The 26,227-nt window shown below is 40.1% G+C and overlaps 1 protein-coding gene across 1 annotated transcript; it reads left to right on the top strand.

The window, feature by feature from the left end:
• Positions 1–727: 727 nt before the first annotated feature.
• Positions 728–26,227, top strand: usp33 (ubiquitin specific peptidase 33). Its single transcript, XM_037681881.1, has 24 exons — positions 728–867; positions 8,436–8,534; positions 9,648–9,701; positions 9,801–9,863; positions 12,362–12,511; positions 12,682–12,790; positions 15,103–15,172; positions 16,418–16,531; positions 16,805–16,883; positions 18,737–19,172; positions 19,262–19,399; positions 19,546–19,661; positions 19,947–20,119; positions 20,221–20,291; positions 20,381–20,414; positions 20,516–20,561; positions 20,647–20,827; positions 20,951–21,077; positions 21,187–21,356; positions 23,310–23,391; positions 23,482–23,590; positions 24,170–24,272; positions 24,865–24,933; positions 25,079–26,227. The coding sequence occupies exons 2-24, from the start codon at positions 8,451–8,453 to the stop codon at positions 25,234–25,236; spliced, it is 2,736 nt and encodes a 911-aa protein (XP_037537809.1). The 5' UTR covers positions 728–867; positions 8,436–8,450; the 3' UTR covers positions 25,237–26,227.

A 26,227-nucleotide genomic window follows, 5' to 3' on the forward strand; every position in this document is an offset into this window, starting at 1 on the left:
AAAACCATCTCATAATTTCAAAGAACATTAAAATTTGGACAGATTTAATTAAAACCTAAGGTGTTTTATTATTAAAAATATCACCATTCATTTTCTAATTATTTTTGACCTATTAAATATAACTTATAAGCTTTTTATATCTTAGGACCAAATGTATTTTTTCCTCATACTCTTTAATATAATCTAAAATTCCAGCGTGCTCATACTTTGACTCCTAACTAACTTGAGTTATTTTAAAATTTAAACATTTAAAACAAAAATCTTACTCACTGCTATTTAAAAACCTATTTGTTATCCTTACCCTCACTGTAATCATGATGTTCCTTATTTGGATTTATGTTGATTGGAAATATGCCATGGGGTTATTTGGAAGGCTTTTTACGCTAGATGGCACGTGGGATGGGTTTGCTGCACTGCACACTTTAGATGAATGTTTTTACATTTTATAGGTCACTCATCCTTTAATATGCAGGTTTCATGTTATCATTTTACAGTTTCCATGTGTAATTTTCATCCTATCTGCTGCGCATGTTCCGAATATTTCCGAATATTTATATTTATATTATATATATATACCTCATATATACAAGGCTCATTGACCAACAGCTATAGGTTTGGACATAATGTTGATAAAGATGACGTAAACAAAATAAAGAGGAAGATGGGAGTTTATACTTTTAAACCGAAAAAGGGGCGGAGCCACGTCGTAACGTTAGCAACCACGCTGAGAGGCGGAGGATCGCCGTCGTTACAGTTTGAAGGCTTGTGTTCAGAAAATATGTGCCTAAATACAGATTAAATATATGTCTGAGACGTCGGAGACACTCGGATATACGTGAAAAACGACGTTTCTTCGTTATCGAGCTTGTAAGTCAGATTTAAGTAATTTATTTTATATATTTTTTTTGGTGGGGGAGATGTTGACTCCTGCGTTGTATCGTCACAGACCAGTAACCTTAGCTAGCTAACCTGTTAGCATGTTCGCATCGAGATGGTTATCAGTAAGGAATCATCGCGCCAAAATATTCCAGTTGTGTTGTAGCTAAATACAGCCACGGTTTGCATTTTTAGTTGTTGGTGTTAGGGCTAACTTACAACCCAGACAATGAAGTCATTGTATAGTTGGTGCTAGCAGGCTAATGCTAGCAGCGATAGATTAGCTCTCCTGATTTTGACAGCTCACTCCAGGAGCAGCGGCCAAGGCCGGAGCCTCACACTTCTGAATGTGTGAGCTAATTATCCGAAAAGGAAGCCACTCGTCCCCCCTTTGAAATCCATGGCAAAAATCTGTTTTTAGAGCTAGTAAAAATAGACATTTAATGACTATCTGCCACCCCAGGTAACAAGGCTAACGTCACGTTTTGACCGCAATGGGTTAACTTGAGGGCGGTCTTTATTTATTAAGATTTTAAGTTGAGTTATCTTTGCGCTTTAAATATTTCATATAATAATGGTCAGTCAGAAAATCAAGGTTGTAATAATAAATTTTACTAAGTTCAGATTTTTGGCTGTGAACAAAGGTTTTTATTTGCAATTTGTCCGAAAGCCCCACCCAAAATAAACAATTACAACAGTAAAATTAACTAAACCAACGTCAACACACTCTGAAACCATTAAGTGTCATATTTTAAACTAATGTTCAAGTGCATAAGTGATTATAGCACAATTTTAATTAGTATACCGGTAAATGCATTTGAAGTTTAATCCTTTAGACTGATATATATTTTATGTTTATAAATACTAGGGGTGTCCCAATACCAATTTTATATTTTCAGTCCGAGCACAAGTACTTCAGCTTGGGTACTTGCAAATACTGAGTATCGATATTAAGTAGTTAATGAGTTAATACTTTAAACATTACAAAACGTCTTTGTAAACATCCATTATCTTTTACCCGCCTCTTCCATTTTGGGTCATGGGGGTCGCCGGTGCCCATGTCCGGCAATCACTGTGCGAGGGGCGGGGTACACCCTGGACGAGTCGCAGGTCCATCACAGGGACACATGGAGACAAACGAGACAAACAACCATTCACGCTCTCACTCACACCTAGGGACAGTTTAGAGTTACCAATCAGTCTAACATGCATGTTTTTGGTCTGTGGGAGGAAACCGGAGCACCCGGAGAAAACCGACGCAAGCACGAGAAAAACATGCAAACTCCACACAGAAAGACCCCAGGTCCAACCGGGGATTGGACCCAGGACCTTCTTGCTGTGAGGCAACAGCGCTAACCACTGAGCCGTCGTGCTGCCAATATACCAGCATCGGTATATCGGGACACCACTTGTTAAATAGAAGTGCTCTAACTTTTTATACAATCCAGTGTTTAGAAATATCTGATTAAAATGAGTTGTTCAATATTTAATGGAGGCAAGAAAATCAAAAGTTCTGATGCATAAATCTGCCTCCAGTCAGTTCAATATTGCCTAATCATACATCTTTGTTAAGCTTGACTTTTTTTATCGCCTCCTTGCACAAACCAAAGTGTTAACACATACTCGGAGCACTAGTGGATTGAGATTTTGTTATATTGCATGAGCCTGTGTATTATGTTATTTACAAGTTGTGACCAAAACGGTTACAGTGCCGTCCCTTCTCATTAGAAAATTATGTAAAACTTTGGCACGAAAGATGAGCGGCGATATACATGTCTATATTTTGAAATTATATTGGTGACGATAAAACCTGATCTCATCTGCAGTTCGCCCCAGGATACACACTGCTTTTAAAACAAGTCATCAAACAGAAAAAAAGTTTAGAAACCGCTTGTTTAATGTAACATTATGATGCACACTTTGTTAGGTCCGCCTGCTTAATTACTTGTTGACACAAATAGTTAATCAGCCAATCACATGGCAGCAACTCACTGGCTTTAGACATGTGGACGGGTTGAAGACAACTGGTTGAAGTTCTAATCGCTTATCAGGACAGGAAGAAAGGGGATTTAAGTGACTTTGAATGTGGTGGATTGTTGGTCTTGGTATTTCACAAACTACTGATCTACTGGGAATTTTACACACAACTCATCTTCAGAGTTTAAAGAGAATGATTAAAAAAAAAAGAGAAATAATCCAGCAGTAGTGTAGCTCAAATAACGATTTGTTCCAACTGAGGCCTGCAGAAAACCATCTCTGAACACAACATGTCCAACCTTGACAGTCAGGCTGCAGGAGCAGAAGACCACACCGGGTGCCACTCCTGTCAGCTAAGAACAGGAAACTGAAGCTACACCAAAATTAAACAGTAAAATAATTGGAAAATCATCGCCTGGTCTGATGATCTGGATTCGATGGACCCCAAAGGTCTCCATAGCCATCTCAACCCAATCGATCACCTTTGGGATGTGGTGGAATGGGTGATTTACATCGTCATCTTCTGCTGACAAACCTGCAAAAACTGTGATGCTAACGTCAAGAAGAACCAGAACCTCTGAGGAACGTTTCAAACATCTTGTTGAATTAATGCCATGAATTAGTGATGAGCAAATGAAGCTTTTATAAAGCATTGAACCAGTCGGGCCAAATGTTTCAAAAATAGGTTCATTTGCTGAAGCTTCAGTTACAGTGACCTCTTGTGGCAATTTGCAATGCTGCTGTCAAATTAGGCGTTATGCTTTTGGTGGTAGAACTTCAATGACTAGTGTTAAAGAAACTACTTTACTGTGGTAAAATAACAGATTTTTGAAATTCATCAACTTTCTATGTTGTCTGATTTGAAAATGTGTTTATGCTTACATGTTTTCAAATACAGACTGATTAATGTGCATTGAAGAGATTTAATTCAAATGTTGCAATGGTATAGTGCTTGTGTAACTGTGGCAGAGTCCGAGTCTTTATCATTCTACAAAATAATGAAATGACATCTCCATGTTTGGCGCTGAAGTGCCTAATCATAGAGGAGGTATCATGATACTTCACTTCAGTTGAACACGCCAAACACTGCACCTGTAGCAATACAATAATGTAAATATAAATTAAATTTGAGCCCATTATGACTATTAAAATCACATACATCATTTTACTGTAATTATATTAAATACATGGGTTAGATATATTAACTGCTGAACGTTACTATAACTTTTTTTTTTGACATTTAAATGTCAAAATCATCTTATCATGAGCAAGCAGAATGAATCCACGCGTTAGAACGACCTCTTTACCTGGCTGGCTTCATAATTACTCTATTTCAACTATTTCAACAACACAACAGCAAAAACACCTACTCTCCCAACACATTGCAAACGTTTTAGAACTGTTTTATAGTGTTGAGCGCTCTCAATTCAAAACTGTCTCAACCTGAACCAGTCACCTGTCAGAATCGAGACGAGTCAGTGCCAGGGAATCAACTGACTGGACCGCGAACTAGTCAAGCGATTCATTCCGACAACGAAACAATTTGTGTTTCGGGCGTCGTGTGTCACGTGACTTCTTCCGCACCAAAGCAGTGGTCCGATGTAATTTTACTGCAGGGTTCGAAGCATGTTTTGAAGCTTTTGTTTCATACTACCATCACTACCATGAATAATTAAGACGGTTCTGAAGACGGAGGATGTCTAAATTGATACTTGCATGGTGGACCTAATAAAGTGGGCTGTAAAGTGTTGCAGTTTATCTGTTCTTTCACTCCAGGAAGTGATTTGTAAATAAAGCTGTCATATAATGGCTGCAGCAAAGAGCTAAAGTAAATAAACTTGGTTATTTAATCCACCTCTGGCATTTAATGCCCTGGAATGTTGTGCAGCTCGTGGAGATAGTGAAAGAACAGTTTGCATTTGTGTAGAGTGTTTGCATAGATATTCTCTCCATTGTGGTAGTGAAACCAGCAGCTAATCAGATTTTCCTGCTGGGTCGCTCTGGGTTTGCAGCTGCAGGCTCATCCAAGTTGTTTCCCTTGACCCTTTGCTCTTAGCTTTCCAAAGTTCAGTGCGAGTAGAGGACGGGGAGATAAGGTACAAGTCTCACTCTTGAGCTGTAGTGAGGAAGCAGTTTGCTATTTATTTAAAACATAAAAGATCTGGCGTTTTGACAGAGAATAATATGATTTTGGTTATTTGAGGCCCCAGCTGGTGTAAAAAGTTGCTAAATATAAGCTCTAACCTCAGTCACTGCATTAATAGTGTTAATATTTCTATTGGAACATGTTGTTAATCTATTGATGTTATGTTTTATTGACTTTAAAGGGGTGTAATTCTGTACGCTCAGAGAGACAGACGTGTTTTTTACGGTGCAGTACTTCCTCAAACTAAACTGACTCATAATGTTATCTTTTATTCTGTCAGTCATTCACAATGATTCATATTCCTTTTTTTTTTTAAATTTTTTTTCCCTGGCGTTGTGTAAAGACTTTATAATGGAAGGTTCTAATGGTTTTCTGTCATCCCACTGAATGTGTGTTTTTAAGCTGTTGAGTTACTGGTTTGTAATTGCAGCCTATAAGAGCAGGAATTAATTTAAATTTTCTACCAGTTCTGCCCATGTCCTAGTTATGATGCTTTTGCATGAATATTTGGAATGGGAATGTTTTCATCATTCAGGATTCTGATGCAGTGAAGTGGTTTTGCTCAGTTTTATGAAAAGCTGCACAATATCAGGGAAGCATTTGATTGCAATATTTCTTTTGAATATTTGATGATATCTGTTGTGATGAACCCACATGTTCTGTCATTTCAACTCCTTCAATGTGCCAGCTGAGGTATTTGGTGGAGTTTGGTTCCAATAGATTGCCAAATTTATTATTTTTTACGTGTAGCTCTGGTGGTCAGCAAATTATTGAATCATTTGCGATACATTTTTGATTCATTGTGCAGCCCTAGTTTTAATACACAAAATATAACTGGAATTTAACAGTCTTTAATTGCATAAAAGCATGTTGATGAACACCGCAAGGACATGGGTTAACAACTGGCATGCAGAAACTATTGAATCGTAAAAACAAAAGTTATGACCCCTATAAAATCCATTTAATCTTGTTTTTAGGTCTGATATTACTAGTAAACTTACAAAATACTACAAACCGGATTCCAAAAAAGTTGGGACACTAAACAAACTGTGAATAAAAACTGAATGCAATGATGTGGAGATGGCAAATGTCAATATTTTATTCGTAATATAACATAGATGACAGATCAAAAGTTTAATCTGAGTAAATGTAACATTTTAAAGGAAAAATATGTTGATTCAAAATTTCACAGTGTCAACAAATCCCAAAAAAGTTGGGACAAGTTGCAATAAGTGGCTGGAAAAAGGAAATTGAGCATATAAGGAACAGCTGGAAGACCAATGAACACTAATTAGGTCAATTGACAACATGATTGGGTATAAAAAGAGCTTCTCAGAGTGTCAGTGTCTCTCAGAAGCCAAGATGGTAAGAGGATCACCAATTCCACCATTGTTGCGCAGAAAGATAGTGCAGCAATACCAGAATGGTGTTACCCAGCGTAAAATAGCAAAGACTTTTAAGTTATCATCATCAACCGTGCATAACATCATCAAAAGATTCAGAGAATCTGGAACAATCGCTGTGCGTAAGGGTCAAGGCCGTAAAACTCTACTGGATGCTCGTGATCTCCGGGCCCTTAAACGTCACTGCACCTCAAACAGGAATGCCACTGTCAGGGAAATAACAGAACGGGCTCAGGAATACTTCCAGAAGGCATTGTCAGTGAACACAATCCACCGTGCCATCCGCCGTTGCCAGCTGAAACTCTACAGTGCAAAGAGGAAGCCATTTCTAAGCAAGCTCCACAAGCTCATACGTTTGCACTGGGCCAGGAGTCATTTAAAATGGAGTGTGGCAAAATGGAAGACTGTTCTGTGGTTAGATGAGTCATGATTTGAAGTTCTTTATGGAACACTGGGACGCCATGTCATCCGGACCAGAGAGGACAAGGATAGCCCAAGTTGTTATCAACGCTCCGTTCAGAAGCCTGCATCACTGATGGTATGGGGTTGCATGAGCGCTTGTGGCATGGGCAGCTTGCATGTCTGGAAAGGCACCATTAATGCAGAGAACTATGTTCAGGTTCTAGAACAACATGTGCTCCCATCTAGACGTCATCTCTTTCAGGGAAGACCCTGCATTTTTCAACACGATAATGCCAGACCACATTCTGCAGCAATCACAACATCATGGCTACGTAGGAGAAGGATCCAGGTACTGAAATGGCCAGCCTGCAGTCCAGATCTTTCACCTATAGAGAACATTTGGCACATCATAAAGAGGAAGGTACGACAAAGAAGGCCCAAGACGATTGAACAGTTAGAGGCCTGTATTAGACATGAATGGGAGAGCATTCCTGTTTCTAAACTGGAGAAACTGGTCTCCTCTGTCCCCAGACGTCTGTTGAGTGTTGTAAGAAGAAGGGGGGATGCCACACAGTGGTAAAAATGGTCTTGTCCCAACTTTTTTGGGATTTGTTGACGCCATGAAATTTGGAAACAACAGATTTTTCCCTTAAAATGAAACATTCTCTCAGTTTAAACTTTTGATCTGTGATTTGTGTTCTATTCTGAATAAAACATTAGATGTTGGCACCTCCACATCATTGCATTCAGTTTTTATTCACAATTTGTTTAGTGTCCCAACTTTTTTGGAATCAGGTTTGTATTATAAATAATTGCTTCAAATATGAAGTTTGGAAAAAGATTAAAATGGATTTCATAAAACCTAACTAAAGACGGTGACGCTAGAAAAATAACTGTTATTTGCACAGCAGTCTTGTATTTTAATTTTTGTAGTTTTCAGGGTTGCAGCTTCTCTGCTGACTGCTGTAGAGGATGAACGCTTCCCTTTTTGTTTAACCACGCTGCTGGATTTAGCTTTTCCATTTAACCTCCACTAATGGATCTGGGTGAGAGCGTAGATTGGAGCTCCACATCACTGCTGTGACTTTCACATTCACATCAGAGCGTTTACCGTCATCATTTTCATATTTGTTAGCTTTACTGCTCAGCTGCTAACCCGATTGGAAGCAGCAGCTGCTGACGGTGATCAGGAACTCGGGTACGGTATTTACATACAGCAGCCCCACGGTTTCCGTCTCTCTCCACCACAGTTTGTATCATTTGGATGTCTCAGAACCAGAATAAAAGGCTCGTCCAGGTGTCTGATTACAGGGGATGCTGTTAAAATTCACTCATTTAAATGTGGCAGCGTGCAGACGCTGCTGGTTCTGAGTTGTTTACAACGGTCTGATGAAGTATTGCTTCGAAAACAACAACTGTGGAAAGACTCATGTGGCAAAGAGTCAGGTTGCAGTAACCTGACAATTGTTCCGGTCCTCAGTGTTCTTTAAGTGTTTTCTCCTCCCTCGTTCGAGTGTCAAATAAAATATTTATTTTAAACAAAAACTAAGTTGGAACTCAGGAAGTCTTTTAGTTTCAAATGCAAATTTGGAACTAAATATCCTTTTTCTTTCTCTCTTTCATGCTCTTAGGCCGGTCATTGAGCGATGGCGCTGACGCCCAGCTGCGACTGCCCCCACCTGGACTGCGTGGGCGAGATCACCAAGGAGGAGCTCATTCAGAAGTCCCATGTAAGGAGTCCCGCTGACGTTTAACTCATTCATTGATGTAACAAATCAATAGGGGGAGTGGTGGCGCAGAGGTTAGAAGATGGGCCTGTGATCGGAAAGTCGCAGGTTCAACTCCCGGTACCGTCAACATCAAAATGTGGGTGGAAAAGGTGGAACACCCACACCTGCCTCCACCCTCATTCACCCCACTCTGGGCCTCTGAGCAAGGCCCTTAACCCCCATCTGCTCCCTAAACAGGTCTCTCTTGAAAATGAGTTCTCGTGGCTCAATGAGACTACCTGGATAAATAAAGTGTAAATTAAAAAAACAAAAACATCACTACGTCTTAATTCTGAGTCTAATGGTGAGAATGCTAAATCGGCATTACTGCCTATATTTGTAGGTTTTTTTGTACATATTTTGCAATTTCACAAATGTTGAATACTTTGGGCTATTTTAGTTTCTCATACGTATATCGTAAAGTTCTGATCATTCTAGACATGAATACTATAACTTTCAAAAAAAATTTAAAATATTTTTCAAAATATTTAACTTTACGGACAAATATTTTCACCATGAAAACATTGAGGCCTCTTCAGTTCCTTCAAATCATCGAGCTGATTTATCATACTTGCTCCATTTTTGTCATCTTATATGTAACTTTTAGCTTTCAGGCACAGTTTGGGCACATTTAGCTTGTAGCTACTATTGAGCTACTTTTAGCTAGCATTTTTCTACTTCTCATTTTTTAGTCAGCCTTTTATTATTTAACCTCTAACTAGCCTTTTGCTACTTTTGACTATAGTTGGTGTTTACTCAGTTTAACTTGTAGTTAATGTTCTGGTTGTTTTTGCCTTTAGCTAACCTTTTGATACTTTTCGTTTTTAGTTAGTCTTTTGTTACTTTTAGGTAGCATTTTGCTTTTTTCAGCTTTTAGCTTTCACTTTGTTCCTTTTAGCCTTTAGCTACTGTTCTGCTTTATTTAGCTTTTACAACTTAATTTCAGTTTTTCAGCAGTCATTTAGCATCAGAAAATCCAACTCTAGTTCATTTAGTTTTGTTGTCCCAATATTTTTTTTATTTTTGTGTTATTATTATTTTCTATTTTACCTGAGTTTCTACAAATCTTTTCAGGGCCAGTGCCAAGACTGTAAAGTCAGGGGACCAAACCTGTGGGCGTGCTTGGAGGTAAGCCAATATTTGCCTGAAATATGTGAAATATTGCCTCATAACACTTTGTCTTTTAACTTCCCGGATCCTTCATCTGCTGATTGTTTCCCTCTCTAGTATGGCTGTGCATACGTGGGCTGTGGAGAATCTCATGCTGACCACAGCACTGTTCACTCTCAGGTGAGCCATCCCAGAGCTGCCCGAGTCTCTTTAAACGAGCAGAAGGTTGTGATTCAGTGGTAAAGAGACATGAAGGAAGTAGAACTGAAAGGGAGGATGCCTCGACTGTTCAGCTGGAAATAGATGAAAAGATGAGGCATAAGTAGAGAGGAGGCACAGATGGAAATCCTAGGCCTGAATACCACATCAGAGTCCCGAGAGCATTACTCTCAATAAAACTACCTCCCTTAGCCTTCGTGCTGCATTTATTTTTAACATGTCCTCTCTTCTTGTGATCACTGAGCCCGCACGTGAATCTTCAAGCTGTTTGAAGTGCAACGCGCTTTCTGGAAAAACCTTTTCGGCCGACTTTCTTTGCCTACTCCACGTTGGGTCCAGTTTCAGCAGTGGATCATCCATTATTAATTGCCATTCCTTCGGGAAGTGGGGGAGATTCACTAACGCTGCCGGTTCCATGGTTACAGTCTCCTGCAGTCTAGCTGCGTTGCAGTTTATTCAGCCTCTTGTGTTCTCGCTGTTGACTAAGGAAAAAAGATAAATGCTAACCCGTAATTTGTTCTGCCGAGTTGCATTTACATCCATAATCCAGACTTTGGCTACACGGGGACGGCTCACTTACTTAGCAGGCACTAAATGTGTTTTTATTAGAAGGCAACTTTAAATCTTTCCAGAATGGAGCCCGTGTTTAATTAGTACTGTGGAGGCCCCGAGGGAAGGAAACATTTGAATCTTAATGTCTTAGCTCTGCAAGAAGCGACTGAATCAGACCTGATGCTTTTGCACTGAATAATGAGGCAACAAAACAAAACGGGCAAAATGTTTGCTCAAATGTTTTGGCGTGCACGCCAGTTGTCACAATCATTGGCTGGTTCTGAGGACTGAAGAGTTCCACTAAAAATGTTGTATGTACTTATTTTAGTTTAAATGTCTGAGCCTGAAACGATCGGACAGGTTTTACAACATTGTTTTCTTTTCTACCGCAGGTTTGGATGTGGATTTTCAGTTTGAGGATAATGTCAAAGGGTTTAACAGAAACACAAGATTCTCTGCGTTGCTTAATGTAAAAGCCGGAGCGTTTTATTGGTGCTCTGCTCGGTACATTTTCCTTCATGAATGATTTAAACCGGGGGGTGTTTTGGGGCTGTGCTCCGTCTGGTGTGAAGCTTTTGCGAAATCTGTCCCACTGTGTGAAAGCTAATGCACGCCCTGATGAATAATACACAGTCAGCTGGTCGGCTGCTGCTCACGTTCAGTCTGGTGTCAACCTGTCAGACCTCTGGTGTTTGTCAGAGCGGCAGTGGGTCATCAGAACTCCGCCGTGTTTCTTTAACAGCACCAACCTGCCTCCACCTTTCAAGTAACCTCAAACAGCTCTGTTTGAACGCAGTTAACCCTTTAGTGCATCTATTTAAATTCTCATACCGGTGGAACGCCTGCTTATATCCAACAAACAGTTACTGAGAATAAATTAAAATTAAGGAAAAAATGTACCTGAAGATTTTGAGTGGAGACGTTTGATTTATGCATCAGTTGATCAGTCCTCAGAAAATGTTCTCAAGAATGATTATCAGCAAAACAATTTAATGTTTTCACTTTAAACCTTTACTGCTTCGACCTATTATAGTTTTTGTTTAAGAATAGCAAACCTGCTAGACAAGACTGCTTAGCTGAACGTTAGGTGTTACTGTTCTCTGTAATACAGTAGTCCCTCTCTACTTCGCAGTTCCTTTATCGCGGACTCGCCCTATCGCGGTTTTTCAAAATAAGATTGGACATGACTCACAAGTGGCTGATTGATGGATGAGCTGCACGATCGGCATGGAATTTTTATTTAAAATAAATTTTAAATTATTTAGCACCTCTGTGCATCCCATACTGCAGGATGAACTTCCTCCTGCAGCTGATCAGCTGATCTCCGTGCAGAGCAGAGAGTGGGCGTGGCTGAGAGCTCTTGCAGGTGGCACAGAGCAGACGAGGAAGGGAGCCGAAATCATGACATTCTGTGCTCTTTTAGAGCTTTTAGAGTTTAGAAACATTGTTTAGAATATTGCAAGAGTATGGGAAGGGTTTAAAACACTGTTTTTTATATATATATATATATATATATACTAAAATAAAATACTACATACTACTTGTACTACTATCCCTATTTCGTGGTTTTTCACTTATCGCGGGGCTTCAGGGTACAGTGGCTCCCCCGCGATAAACGAGGGACTACTGTGTTGGATACAATAATAAGGAATATAGTAAGTGAGTAGCTAAAGGATAGCTAAAAGTAGCAGAGGTGCATCAGATCAAAGCACCAGGCGGCTCATCGCTCACTGACCAGTCCAAGGAAAAATACACTTTTAGTGCACATTTAGTTTTTGGATTTGAGTGACTTTATCCCTGCTCTTCCAAACTGTAACACGCTGCATTTAAGATCCTAACTACAGTTGTATTGATCAAAATCTTTTCTAAACAAATTTTTTGTTCTCTGTTAAACCCTTTGTGTGTAGGAGACGAGGCACAACCTCACAGTGAATCTGACTACACTCCGCGTGTGGTGTTATGCTTGTGGCAAAGAAGTTTTCCTGGAGCGTAAACTCAGTCCTCACTCCCCCCACGTCACCATCAAACCTCTTCCTTTACCACAGAACGCCAGTCAGGTAAGACCCTCTTTTAAAAAAATAATAAAAAATTTGTTTCTACCTTAAACTACATTTTCATTTATTGCAGTTAAAAAAGCAGGTTAGGAAGTAAATTCTGCAGAAAAGCTTGCACTATATTATATTTTGGGTATTTATTTAATATTGTCTGTATGTTGATGTTGCTGTAGGATACCAGAGGGGCCCCTGGGAGCCCAACTTCTCTGAGAGTGCCCTCTAATGGAGGCTGCGAAGACTTGGACATGGAGACAGAAGAGGAGGATGACCTTCGAGCCAGGGGTGAGCTTCCATTGATTGTCATAATAACTCAGCCATGTTGATTTTAATTATTCACACACAAAAAACATATTTAAGTTACGTTTGAGTGTTTTAGGTTCATAAAACATGTCATATATGTACAAATTAACATTTAAGATATATTCAAGAGTAGTTTGGTAACAGAGCTGCAGTATCACAGCTGGTGTTGTTCTGTTCAGTCAAAAGAGATGTCAAGAAAATAAATGTAAGAATGTTGTCAATTTAGATTTTGTTTACTTGCTATACCAGTCAACAGCTGTAAGGTTGTTGTAATAGTTTTTCCTTCATTGTAATAATTAGAATAATATTTTCAAGTCAGATAAATGACTAAAATGTGAAAAGATTTCATCACACCTAGATCTAAGTTTGACTAAATTAAAAATGGACACCTGAAACGGAGGGGCGCCCAAATCACCCGCCGGGTCGGTTCAAAGCTGTGAGTGGAGCTGGAAAAGAAAACGAGGTTTTCTTTGTATCGGACCTGACGGCTCGGGCCGTCTTCAAAGAACTGAAGCTGATGAGAGTGTTGCCTCACCCCGCCTCGAGTCTCTTGCTAACAGCTCCACCTCAGCAACCGTCCGGGACAGCATTCCTGAGAACAGCGATAAAATTAACCTGTTTACACGTAACAATGAATCTGAAATAGCTTTTAGATTCAGTTTCTACAACTGATTATTATCTGTCGCTGGAACCTGTGGGTCACTGATTGCCTCAGCCTGGCACCTGCAGACTGAAATGATTGCTTTACCTGACAGTGCGTTTGCATCAGGGTGTCCTAGCAGCAGTGCTCACTCACAAGATTTCACCTGGTAACACGAGACACGCCTCATGTCTCATGTTAAACTTCACGTGGTTTAGTTCAGGCTGAATGGACGGATCGTATAAAATTAGAGGGTTTTAAATTAACATAAAGAGCGCAATGGTGGGAAAGGATTTTGCAGAACATATTTAAGTTCAAAAGATGTGGAGAAATGCCCTCGCATAAAAAATGATCACGTTGCTGTTGCGATAAACAATAAATTAATTAATCGCATGATAAATGAAAATTATCTACCTCGTTTTCATTTATCGGCTTTTATCGTTTCTTCGTGTCTCTCTTTCTACTGAAGACACTGGATGACAAAAGGCTCAACTCCGGCGTTCTTCACTGACCCCTCCCTTTCTCTTTTCTCTTTAAAATCCGTTTTAACCGTAAAAAATCGTGTTTTTGGACGGTTAAAAGCAGCTAAGCTACGAGCTAAGCTAACAGGCCGACCTCGGGGGGGGAAAAACTTTCGTCTTGTCAAAGCTCCAAAATTCATGGTTGAATCCTGTGCCTTCGTGTAAAAAGTAGTTTTTTTCTGCAAAAAGAAGCTGAGAACTTGTTTACTGATTTTTTTTATTAAAAGCTTTGTGTGACAACTGCTATGCTAAAGAGCTGAAACCAAATGGAGCGTCCGCCATTTTGAGAACCGAAGAGAGACAGCCCATGTCACGTCAAGGGGCCTCTCTCCCATTTTTCTTAAAGACACACGCTGCTTGCTCCCTTGCTATCCATCTTTCAGTTCAAACTGTCTTATACTGCCATCTGATGGTCGAACAGTAGTTACTACATGCAAAACAAATTAACCAACATTTCTTCTTAAATTTGACAATAATTACTAATTATTGTCAAATTTCAAACAATATTATTGTTTATCACAATAATTTCTGAGACAATTAATCGCCAGCAAAATGTGTTATCGTGACAGGCCTAATTGTAATTAAATTAATTAATTGTTATTAAATGTCATTCCTTGAAGGAATGATGTCACCTGCCTCCTTTCACGACAGCGTTTCAAACAAACAGAAAACGAATGGGGTTGAGCTGTTTTGGGCAAACTTTCGTAATGAAGTTATGAGTGAGCTCATGCTAAGGTTTGGCTGTGGCAGCTGTTGAAAGGAGTTGGCTCCGAAGGTTTATCAGCTGTTGCAGATGTTGATAACATCTGCAGGGTTTCATTAAAATCCGTCCAGTGGTTCATGAGATTTTTCACACAGAAACGGGCAAATCCTTTATCGTCTCTTGCCTTTGGAGCTCTAAACTTATGTATCAAAGTGTTTTGGTGATGATCCACGGAAAGACAACTTGACATATGCAGTTTTGCGGTGTGGAGTCCACCTTTTAAACAGCTGATTTAAAACACACTGGTTAGGTTTTTTCTGTGCCAGCTTTAAAATGTTAATCCTAGAATCGTTACCATGCGGACACTTTGACTCTGAATTTACTTGATGAAGTGTTTTTTAACTTTCGTGATGACCTATGTCTCTTTCAGGCCTGACGGGGCTCAAGAATATAGGCAACACCTGCTACATGAACTCTGCCCTCCAGGCCCTTTCTAACTGGTGAGGCCTCCTGTCAGTTTTCTAACCTATATCAAGCTCACAAATCTTTGCCATGCACTTTTTTATTTCCTGTTTTATTCCACTGCTCTCACCTTCAGCACTCTACCCCCCCCCCCCCCCCCCCCCCCCACCCCTCCTGTGGACATTTGCTATTTTATTCACTGCCTGCCCGCTTCTTGCAGACGGTGAGAAATAACCACGGCTCTGTTCATTTGGGAGATTGATGGCTGAGTGAGAGTTGGTGCAGTGCACCATTTGAAAAGCCAGAAATGGCCTTTTGTAGCTCCCTGTGGGCTCTTGTGTTACAATCAATGCCTGCTCTTTCCTCTTTCTCTTCTAACATGTCTCAATCTTTTTACTTCTTAACATTCCCTTTGTTACTCTGCGAATGTGACACTTTCTTTTATTGTTTATTGTTGTTGTGGATGTTTAGATTGTTGATTATTTTTGGTCAGTTAAATTAGATTTTCTGCAGTAAAATAAGTCTCTGTATATTTATTCCTGGTCCTTTACCTTTCCTTCTTTCTGAAAAGAATAACGTGTTTGCAAACACTAAAACCTTCTCTGGATACGAGTCAGAATGGGTAAAGATGCGAGTCAGAAGTTGCTATCTAAATAAGAATCCAAAAATAGAAGGATCTGAGTCACGCCGCTGCAGGAGGAGGAACATTTCCAGTAACTTTTGCCCTGATGTCTGCTCGTGTGAGCGCTGCTCCTCTCACCGTCGGGTTCAGTGTTGCCTAAGGAAGGGAACCCATCACGCCTTATTCACCCTGCACTCCTTTTAATTTGGTCCATTTTGTGTCAATTAAGTTCCCTTTTCTATTTTTCTCTTCCATTAATCGAACGCCCTTTAACTCTCAGACACATGAACTGTTTTCTGACACTATAAATGGTGATCTCACTCCACAAGCCAGTTAAGGAATATGTTTGATAGCGTTTTGAATAAATGCAAAACGTAAACTGAATTATTTTTTTCTACATTTTTTTTTTTTTCCTTGTGCAGCTTCTGTGAATTTATTGGCAAAAACTGGGCTAGTGCCAAATGATCATAGTACGAAAAATGTCAATTTAAAACGTAAAACAAACTTTTTACTTTTAACAATCCGGACAATACATTTTCATGTTTTTTGTAAACATCATGACACAATGTTAATTATACATACATATTAAATATATTCATTCATTCCTTAAAAGCAGATCTGTGGCTATATATAAAATATTCATTCTTCCTTGTCTTCGCAGTCCGCCTTTGACGCAGTTTTTCCTTGAATGTGGCGGCCTGATACGAACAGACAAGAAGCCTGCTCTCTGCAAAAGTTACCAGAAGCTGGTGACAGAGCTGTGGCACAAGAACAGGTCGGCATCTCCCTTCTTTGTTTTGTTCTGAATTAGTTTTTAAAATGCATGAACTCGTGGGCGTATTGAGCCATCTGCTCACCAGACACTAGATGTCACTTTTAATACTGCTGCACCCTGAAATGATAAACACGGGGAGATGGTTGCTGCTCAGGAAGCTGTTTTTGTAAAAGCAATTTTAAATGTCTCTTTTCACAATAAATCGCATGTGACTGCAGTTTCAGTTTCCTAAAAGCAGGCTTCCCCCCCCCCCCCCCCCCCCTCACATTGCAGACCCTCCTATGTGGTTCCAACCAACTTGTTCCAGGGAATCAAATCCGTAAACCCCATGTTTAGAGGGTATTCTCAGCAGGTGAGCGGTTCTTTTTCATCTTTTAAATAAATGTTAGTTGGTCTCTCTCTGAGGTGTACACTTTCAGCAGTGTGTTATAAATCTCTTAAAATAGTCAGCTGTTTTGACCTAAAATACTTTTTTACTTTTACTAAACAGTAACATGAAGAATATTTGCATTACCGTATTTTTCGGACTATAAGGCGCACTTAAAAATCGACAGTGAGTCTTATAATCTGGTGCGTCTCTTGTATTAATTCTGGTTGTGCTTACTGACCTCGAACCGATTTTATGTGGTTTTTGTGAATGAGTTGAATAAAGTTTGACTTATCTGACTGTTTTGTTTTGCTTAATGCACCTTATGTATGAAAACAGACCCGTTCATTGATATTGTGTCTTATACCGTATTTTCCACCGTACACGTCGCACCGCCCTATAAGTCGCATCAGCCCAAAAATGTCTAATAAAGTGGAAAAATCCATAAATGTGTTGCTTCGCCGTAAAAGTTGCATCTATTATGGATCACTGCTGACAACCCGGAAATGTGTGCCGGTGTTGTGCCAAAAATCGATTGGCTGCCAAATGGCGGCCACGGGAGCGTGCACAGGAGGACTTTAACAAGATTAACACTTAAAAACAATTATTTGTTTCCTTGAAATTGTAGCAAAGGTGTGTCTCAGTTTAACTTTTCCTCATTAAATGCACTTCAGTGATCAAATCAGCTGCATTTCGTCGGGGCAGCGCAGTGAAATGAAGCTGATTTGACATTTGCTCCAGGCAGATGAAGGTGGCACGCTGTGGCAAGCCGATTGTGTCATCAGTAGCCACTTTTACATGATACAACGGCATGCCGTACTGCTCGACTGCCATCTAGCGGCAGAAAATGGTAGTGTTCAATATCTTCAGTTAGAATGAATGAAAACAGTCATATCTCAGCCAAAAATCGGTTTATAAATGGGGGGGGGGGGGGGATTCATAAATACATTGCTTTGGTGTACAAGTCACAGGGCATGTAAATTATGCAAAAAACTGCGACTTAAAGGGCAAAAAATACGGTAATATGTGTTTCAAATTTGTGTGGAATTTACTGAAGGATTAAAATTTGTTTAAGATCCACCTTCATGTTTCTTTTCCTCTCACTGTAGCTCATTAGCTGCAATCAGAATCCTTTGGAAAGAGCAAGAAAAGTTACTAATTCAAAGATCCTTACTTTAGTGCACACAATTCTACAAGTTACGCCTAAAGGGCAATTATTTGATTTGATCCAAGGTGGTTTTTGAAAGCAAGTGTTTCTGCATAGAGGATTTTAAAAGATGTTCAATTAAATCGCTTTTTGGGGGCAGTGAAGGAAAGAGAGCATTTTGTACGCCTGAAGACCGTGAAGAGTGAGATATTTTTTCTTCTTTCCCTGCGGCTTGCTCAAGTTTGTTTAAAGGGGTTAGGTAAGGAATATTCATTTGTCACGCCACACTGAGCTGCACAGCCTTGAATGTAGCTTTGCGATGAATAAAGATGACGCTCCAGCTCCCAAGAGAGGAAAGCTAATGTGGTTTGAAGGAGGAGATTGGATTTTTGAGGTTTGTTAGGTTTAATTACATTTTCACGAGTGTTTGGTTTTTGGATTTTGGCATCCAGAATTGGCCTGAGCAAGGAGAAGTGGTTTTTGTTTGCTATTTGACAAAGGATTAGCTCTGGGGAAGCTTTACAGGGATGATTAGGAAATATAGCTTTATTTTATTTCATAGTGTTTTTGTGTGTTTTATTCTGGAAGTGAGACTACACTGACTACAATAAAGACAAAAACTCTATTTGATGTAGAAATACCTGGCAACATCATCTAACATTTTGTGTTTTAATCCCAACTGGACCATTAGGACTCACAGGAGTTCTTGCGCTGCTTAATGGATCAGCTTCATGAGGAGCTGAAAGAGTCGATGCCGGAGCCTTACGACCAGTCCAGCTGCATCAACATGGATGACAGCCCTGAGGAGGACAGCCACAGCCAGTCGGACAACGATTTCCAGTCCTGTGAGTCCTGCGGTAGCAGCGAGAGGGCCGATAACGACGTGCAGGCTGGGACTGTGCTGATGGACAACACCAACGAGGCAGAGATGCTGATTCCTGAGCAGGATGAGGTCCAGGCCAACAGGGAGTGGCAGAAGGAGAAGAACATGATAAATGATCTTTATCGCTCCGGGGTTAACGGTGTTAGCACCGGGGCAGACATCGACAAAGATGTTGACACCACCACCGAGACTACGCCCATTATCAGCAGCCAAGGAGCCATCAAAGTTCAAGGAAAAACATCAGGTGAGGATGTACAAAACAACGACCCTGGATAGCTCTCATTCTTTCTCCCATTTTTTTGATGCAAACCTGAACGATCTTTCCTCCTCTAGATTGTTTTTCAGAGATTCAAATGTCAAACCTCACAAGACCGCAAAGTCCCGTCCCCATGGAGGTACACATTCCCAAGATGTCCAGCAGCCCTCCTAAAGCTTCCAGCTGGCCAAGCCTGAATCCAGCACACAAGAAAGGTACAGACGTTTTGTCTTCACAAGTTCGATCTTATCACTGACTCAATCAGACGTCATACTGATAGAAAACTGGAAACCCTGTTTCTCTTTGCTGTGTCTTGTGTTGGACAAACTTTACTCATGTTTCTGCATCTCTGCCCCGACAGCAGTTACCTCGTTCTCCCCTCCAAAGAACAAGCGTCAGAAGAAATATCACAGCATCATTTCAGATGTCTTTGACGGGACCATTGTCAGCTCAGTTCAGTGCCTCACCTGCGATCGGGTTAGTGTTCTTTGTTCTGTCTGTTCTCTGAATCCTTACTGGGCTTATGGATAAGCACAGGTTCACATCCTAAAAGTCTAATTTTATATGAAGGAAAAAGGGTTTTCTCAGCTCTGATGCTACATTTTAACTGCGTTAACAAGCTGTTAATGTTTGAAGGGCAACAGACTTGTAACAACTCGAGGCTGTAAGATGAGATTCACTCAGACTGGGACGGAAAACAGATTTTTAAAAGAAAAACTAAAACGTGACCACCTGCTAAAGCTTTGCTGTTCGTGCTGTCAGGTGTCTGTGACCCTGGAGAACTTCCAGGATATCTCGCTGCCCATTCCGGGAAAGGAAGACCTGGCCAAACTCCACTCGTCCACCCACCAGACCTCTCTGGTAAAAGCTGGTTCCTGTGGAGAAGCTTATGCGCCTCAAGGGTGGATAGCATTTGTCATGGAGTACATCAAAAGGTGCCTGTAAAACCTGTGCACTGGGTTCTCTCACTTTAAACTAATTATTTGCTGTTTTCTTTTAGATTTTTCTGCAAAGTTGATGTTGTTTTCTTTTCCAGCTGGTTCTGGGGCCCGGTGGTCACACTACAAGACTGCCTCGCAGCTTTTTTTGCCAGAGATGAACTAAAGGGTAAAAACACATGCGCAGAGGAACGTGCTTTCATAATACGAACATCAAGATCGGTGTCTCATTACAGTAATTGTGTTCATTTCTTCTAGGAGATAACATGTATAGCTGTGAAAAGTGCAAAAAGTGAGTAATTTCGAAAGTCTTCGCTCGATTCAGTTCTGTAAATGATTTGTATCATCGCAACATAAGTCAACGTCGTCGTTCATCTTTTGTTTTCCCTTTAGGTTACGAAATGGAGTCAAATTTTGTAAAATGCAAAATTTGCCAGAGGTAGAGGCTTTTGTTAAAACTTACTTCCTTACCAGCGATGACAAATGTCCCTTAAAATGACAGAATGAAATTCTCTCGGCTGCAGATTTTATGTATTCACCTAAAGCGCTTCAGACACGAGCTGATGTTCTCCACCAAGATAAGCACCCACGTCTCGTTCCCGCTCGAGGGTCTGGACCTGCAGCCTTTTCTGGCCAAGGACAGCTCCGCCCAGACCACCAACTATGACCTGCTGTCCGTCATCTGTCACCACGGCACTGCCAGCAGTGAGTGGGCACGATCACTCGCTTTTCTGCACCAGACCGAGTCCTGCATTCAGGAGCCTTTACATGAAATTCACGCGTTGGATTTGTGAATACTGCTCTCACACTCTCTGGGTCTCACCCCAGGTGGCCACTACATCGCGTACTGCAGGAACGACGTGAACAAGCTGTGGTTCGAGTTCGACGACCAAAGTGTGACCGAGGTGTCCGAGTCCTGTGTCCAGAACGCTGAAGCCTATGTGCTTTTTTATAAGTAAGCCAGAGGCATTGATTCTGTTGTACACAACAGCTCAGCGAGATCTTTTAAAATTCAACACCCTGCTTTGATCTTTTTGCATCCGGTTAATCTGTTTGTGTCACAGGAAGAGCAACGAGGACGCAGTGAAAGAACGTAGGAGAGTGTCGGGGTTACTCAACATGATGGAGCCCAGCCTTCTGCAGTTCTACATCTCTCGCCAGTGGCTTAACAAGTTCAAGACGTTTGCAGAGCCGGGGCCCATTTCCAATGACGACTTCCTGTGTGTGCATGGAGGTGTGTACAACTGAAACCTCTCCAGGGTCAGACTGTCCTTTCGCTGACTGTGTCCAAATAGTGGAACGTTACTATATGCTCTCTTTGCTTCCATTCTTGTTGTGGATTTTAGTTTTGACAAAAGTCTGGAAGCACCGATTTTCATTTTAGTCAAAAATGTAGATTCTATGGCCTAAAACAAACTAAATAATTACATTTTCTTAATTTTTATTTAACATTATTTAATGTTTTAGAAGAAACAAAACAAGAGAAAATTGTATTTTAAATGATTTGGTTGAATTTGGATCATTCTGGACTAAAGATAAATTAAAGAGCCATTACGCTGACAACTGATGAGTAATACAGACGATTATAATTACACTCACGCAGCATTTAAGTGCTACTTAATCACAGGGTTCAATTTCTTATCTTGTCCTTTCTGCTTCTTCACATGCACATTTTCCAACACTGCAGTGTCTCCCGACACATCTGTCAGCCTTTATTTCTTATAAATCCCAAGTCTTAATTACAAGTTTTTACCTTGTAAATTAAAAGAGAAGTAAAATAAAATATTCTCACTTAATTAAAAAAAAAAAAAACTTATATTTTTGTAGGAAATATTTAATATTAGGAAAAAAGCTGAAGGACTTTTACTCAAGAGAGATAAACGCGAAATGTTGAAATTGTGACAAAGAACTAATCTTTTTGTCTTTTTGTCTTTTGAACCTTTTGCTACAAAACAAAATAAGATTAAGAAATGACAAAATAAGATATGGGTACTTTTTTTTATATGTGACAAAGACAAGACTGTTAGGAGATACAGACAGAATTTATGTTTGCATAATTGTATTGGAGATGACTTTAATATGCTGTTTGAATGTAAAAACATGGAGTTAGTGCAGGAAATAAAAATCATTAATCGTTTTAATTCACCTCGTGCATAAACCGATCCTTCTGATAGTTTAAACCAACGGGTAAATACCGTATTTTCCGCTGTACAAGTTGCATCAGTCCAAAAATTTTCTAATAAAGTGGAAAAAAACATAAACAAGTCGCTTCACTGTATAAGTCGCATCTATTATGCATCCACTCCGAAACGTGCCCGTTGTTGTGCCAAAAATCGATTGGCTGCCAAAATGGTGGCCGCGGGAGCGCGCACTGTAGGACTTTTAACAAGAATTTAAGAAGATTAACATTTAAAAACAATTATTTTTTTGCTGGAAATTATAGCAAAGTTGTGTTTCAATTGAACTTTTCCTTAATAAATGCACTTTAATGGTCAAATCAGATGCATTTCACTTGTGCGTCGCAGCGAAATGCAGCTGATTTGACGTTTGCACCAGGAGTTCTGGAGCGAGACAAAGGTGGCTCTGTATGGCAAGCCAAGTGTCTCATTATTAGCCACTTTTACCTATTAATGAGACACTTGGCTTGCCATACAGCCCTCTAGTGGCTGCAAATGGTAATGTTTATTTTTCATGTCATAATGAATGAAATCGTCAGATCTCAGCCAAAAGTTGGGTTATAAATATGGGGGGAAACGTATATTGCTTCGGTCTATAAGTGGCATGAATTGCAAATTTTTGCAAAAAAGTGTGACTTATACGGCGAAAAATACGGTAGTAGACTTTTCTGTCACATACTGACTGTTCGCTTGTTTTTGGCCCCATATTAATTGTTTGTGAGCCTAATAAATTGATAAAACAAAATTAATGAAATTATTTAGTTTGATGGACAAAGTACATCAGAATTAAATGCTATAATCATAAAATCTCACAGGTACAATCTGTTTATTTGAAACAGATATTTAAACTCTTAATTAGCTCTGAACACCTTACAGGAAAGTAAATTGATCATGAATAAAAAAAAAAAGCTCAAATTAACTTTTTATTTACGTGTAAACGTGTGAAATGGATTTCTTCGTAGCTATCACTTTTGGAAACGCCTCAGTGTCTTTTAAACGTGTTTTTTCAGGTGTGCCACCAAACAAAGCAGCATATGTGGATGACCTGGTGGTAATGCTGCCACAGAACGTGTGGGACCACCTGTACAGCAGGTACGTGCGCTCCACTGGCTGCACGTCTTTTCAATTCCCCGTTATGTCATTTGCTTCGTGGACTATATTAATTTAGCGTTTTTCCTGCAGGTACGGAGGGGGACCAGCTGTCAACCACTTGTACGTTTGCCACACGTGCCAAACTGAAATAGAAAAGCTGGAAAAACGACGCAAGTCAGAGCTGGACATGTTTGTCAGGGTGAGCATTTCCATCCATTTGACCTTAAACGGCCTTCCAGTGACCGCCCCAGAAAAGAAACCGCTGCACCTGATGTGGATGATAATGTGTGCGTCTGTGCAGCGAGGACTAACGTGCGCGTTTAGGCCCTTTTCCCCCGTCTGTTTTAAAGTTGATGGGCTGCATGTGTTGGTGCTCTGCACCCCGGCAGCAGACGATAAGAGTGAGCCATATAACGGCCTGATCGTGAATGGGCTGAGACAGATGCCGCTGTTAGCGCCTGTTTGGTGTGCCCGCTCACACAATGGCCGCTCGGAGGAGAGATAAACGTTTTGTGTGCGAGTTAAAAGAGGACGACAACGAGCAGAGACATCATTTCCAAGAAATGGTGCAGTGAGATGTGAAGTGTGTCCTCTAATAAGAATAACTACCAGAAAGAATTAATTCAGTTTTCCCCTCTCCTCTCAATCATTTTATCCCCGTCACCTCCCTACAATCTACCCATACTCCTCCCTGTCTCACTTTCCCCCCCTCTTGTCTCTATCGCTCATTCCTCCCCCACTTCCTGTCTCCTTCTCCTCCCTCGCTCCTTCTCTGTAGCTGAACAAGGCGTTCCAGGAGGAGGAGTCTCCGGTGGTCATATACTGCATCAGCATGCAGTGGTTTCGTGAGTGGGAGGGCTTTGTCAAAGGAAAAGACAATGGTAAATGGACCAACGTCACACACACCCACCCTCCGTCTTGTTTAAATGTCTGGTTTAAAGGTTAAATACATCCCAACTGATATGTAATTACACTTTAACTTGGGGAAATCACTTGTTTTATTGCTCTGATCTGCCTTTTAAATTATAATGTATACCCTGATGCATGCTCACTACATTTACATATACATTTTTAAATAGTTTGCATAAATTACCTATTTAAAAACAACAAACAAATGGATTTTCTTTTCCCATCACGCTCAATAGTTCTTCAAAGAATTTTCTCCTTGAGTCAGATTTCTCTCCTGCAACTTCCAAATGATGTGTCAAAATAGATCTCATTTCCTTGGCTTCCCCCTCTTTGCATTGTCATATCTATTTATAACGGGTCGCATCAGGAACGTCTGCAAACGGCTTTTCTGCTCCTCCAATCTTTGTTTCAATCCCTGTTGCAGACGAGGCTTTTCATACTTTGACATTTTAACATAGAGTCACTTTGAATTTCAAATATGTCTTTAAAAAGATTAACCGTGCAAATTACAGCTGTATATATATTAAAAAAAATCTGATTGTCTTTCTTTTTTTTGTCTCCAAGATCCACCAGGACCTATTGATAATTCCAAGATAACAGTAAACAAGAATGGCCATTTTGTGCTCAAGCAAGGTACATAATCATATATTTGTGTTTTGATGCTAAATATATGTGTCCAAGTATTTGTTTATGGATTTTAAAAGTTTAAAATGAGTGAAATCAAGCTGATAAGGGTGGCGTCTATGTCAATGTGGTTTTGCTTGCACCAACCTTGTAGGCGCAGACTCGGGGCAGATCTCTGAAGAGACGTGGAACTTCCTCTACTCGATCTACGGTGGCGGGCCGCTGGTCACGGTCCGACCAAACGTCAGCCACCAGGAAGCGGAACCATCGCAGTCGGAGGAGAAAATCGAGATGGAAACGCGCTCGGTTTAATGAAGCACTTGACAGTAAACAAACAAAAAAATCCCTAAGGAGTTTTTTTTAAAAAACAAAAAGCCTTTTATTTTGCACTTGATTTTTATTTTTATTCAAAAAGCATTGAATCAGTGGACCTCACCTTTACTGCTCTGCGACGGCCTTTGACGGAGCGATCTTACCGCGTCTGAAAAGATTCTTCATGTTGTACAAATCTGTATAAACGGCTCTTAAATTTCTGTTAGCACTGTAGGATTCACGTGTCAGGTTTGTGTTACAGAAACATGCATTTAAATTTTGTGCAGCTAAAATAATTTCTTCTGAATGCCATATTTCCTTTCTCGACCAAATGAGCACATTGTATGTCCACACGTTGCTTATGTATATAAAAACAAAACGCCTTGCTGTAGATGTATCCGTTTCTTTTTCCTGTTGTGAGAGAATGTTGTCCACCAAATGGGAAGGAGAGCAAAATGTGACACTTGATATATTAAAAAAAAAAAGGTTATGAAGGGACTGTAATTGCTAAGTGGTCTCAGGAATGACTTGTGTTTTTGCACTGTTCACGCACCGAGCTAATTAGTTTGTATTTGAATGTATCAGTACCGGTAGTTCAGGTCAGGATTCAGCACTTGATTATTTATCACAAAAAGAGTAATTTAATATGATGTCAATACATTTTCTTTTTTTGTAAAGCAGTGGCAGGCAGACTAATAAACGCATGCTTAACACTCGAGCACAGATTAACACATGTAACTGCATGTAAAGGCAAAGTTCTTCATGAACGTAATCCAGATGTTTTCACTCAAATAAAACCTATAATGAGCACCATCAGCAGTCTAATCAATGAAGGGCATTATTTCCGTGTATGGGCATGTTGTTGGTGGGCATCTGAATGCTATATACCGAGTTTTTTAGCCTTTAGGTGAGATGCAAGTTTATTTTTCGCAGGCTGACCCCATAAGACTTGACATGCTGGATGCTGTGCCTCTTTGATTTTGTGAATAAA

Source organism: Nematolebias whitei, chromosome 9, assembly GCF_014905685.2.
Source record: "Nematolebias whitei isolate Nwh7 chromosome 9, NemWhi1, whole genome shotgun sequence".
NCBI lineage: Eukaryota > Metazoa > Chordata > Actinopteri > Cyprinodontiformes > Rivulidae > Nematolebias > Nematolebias whitei.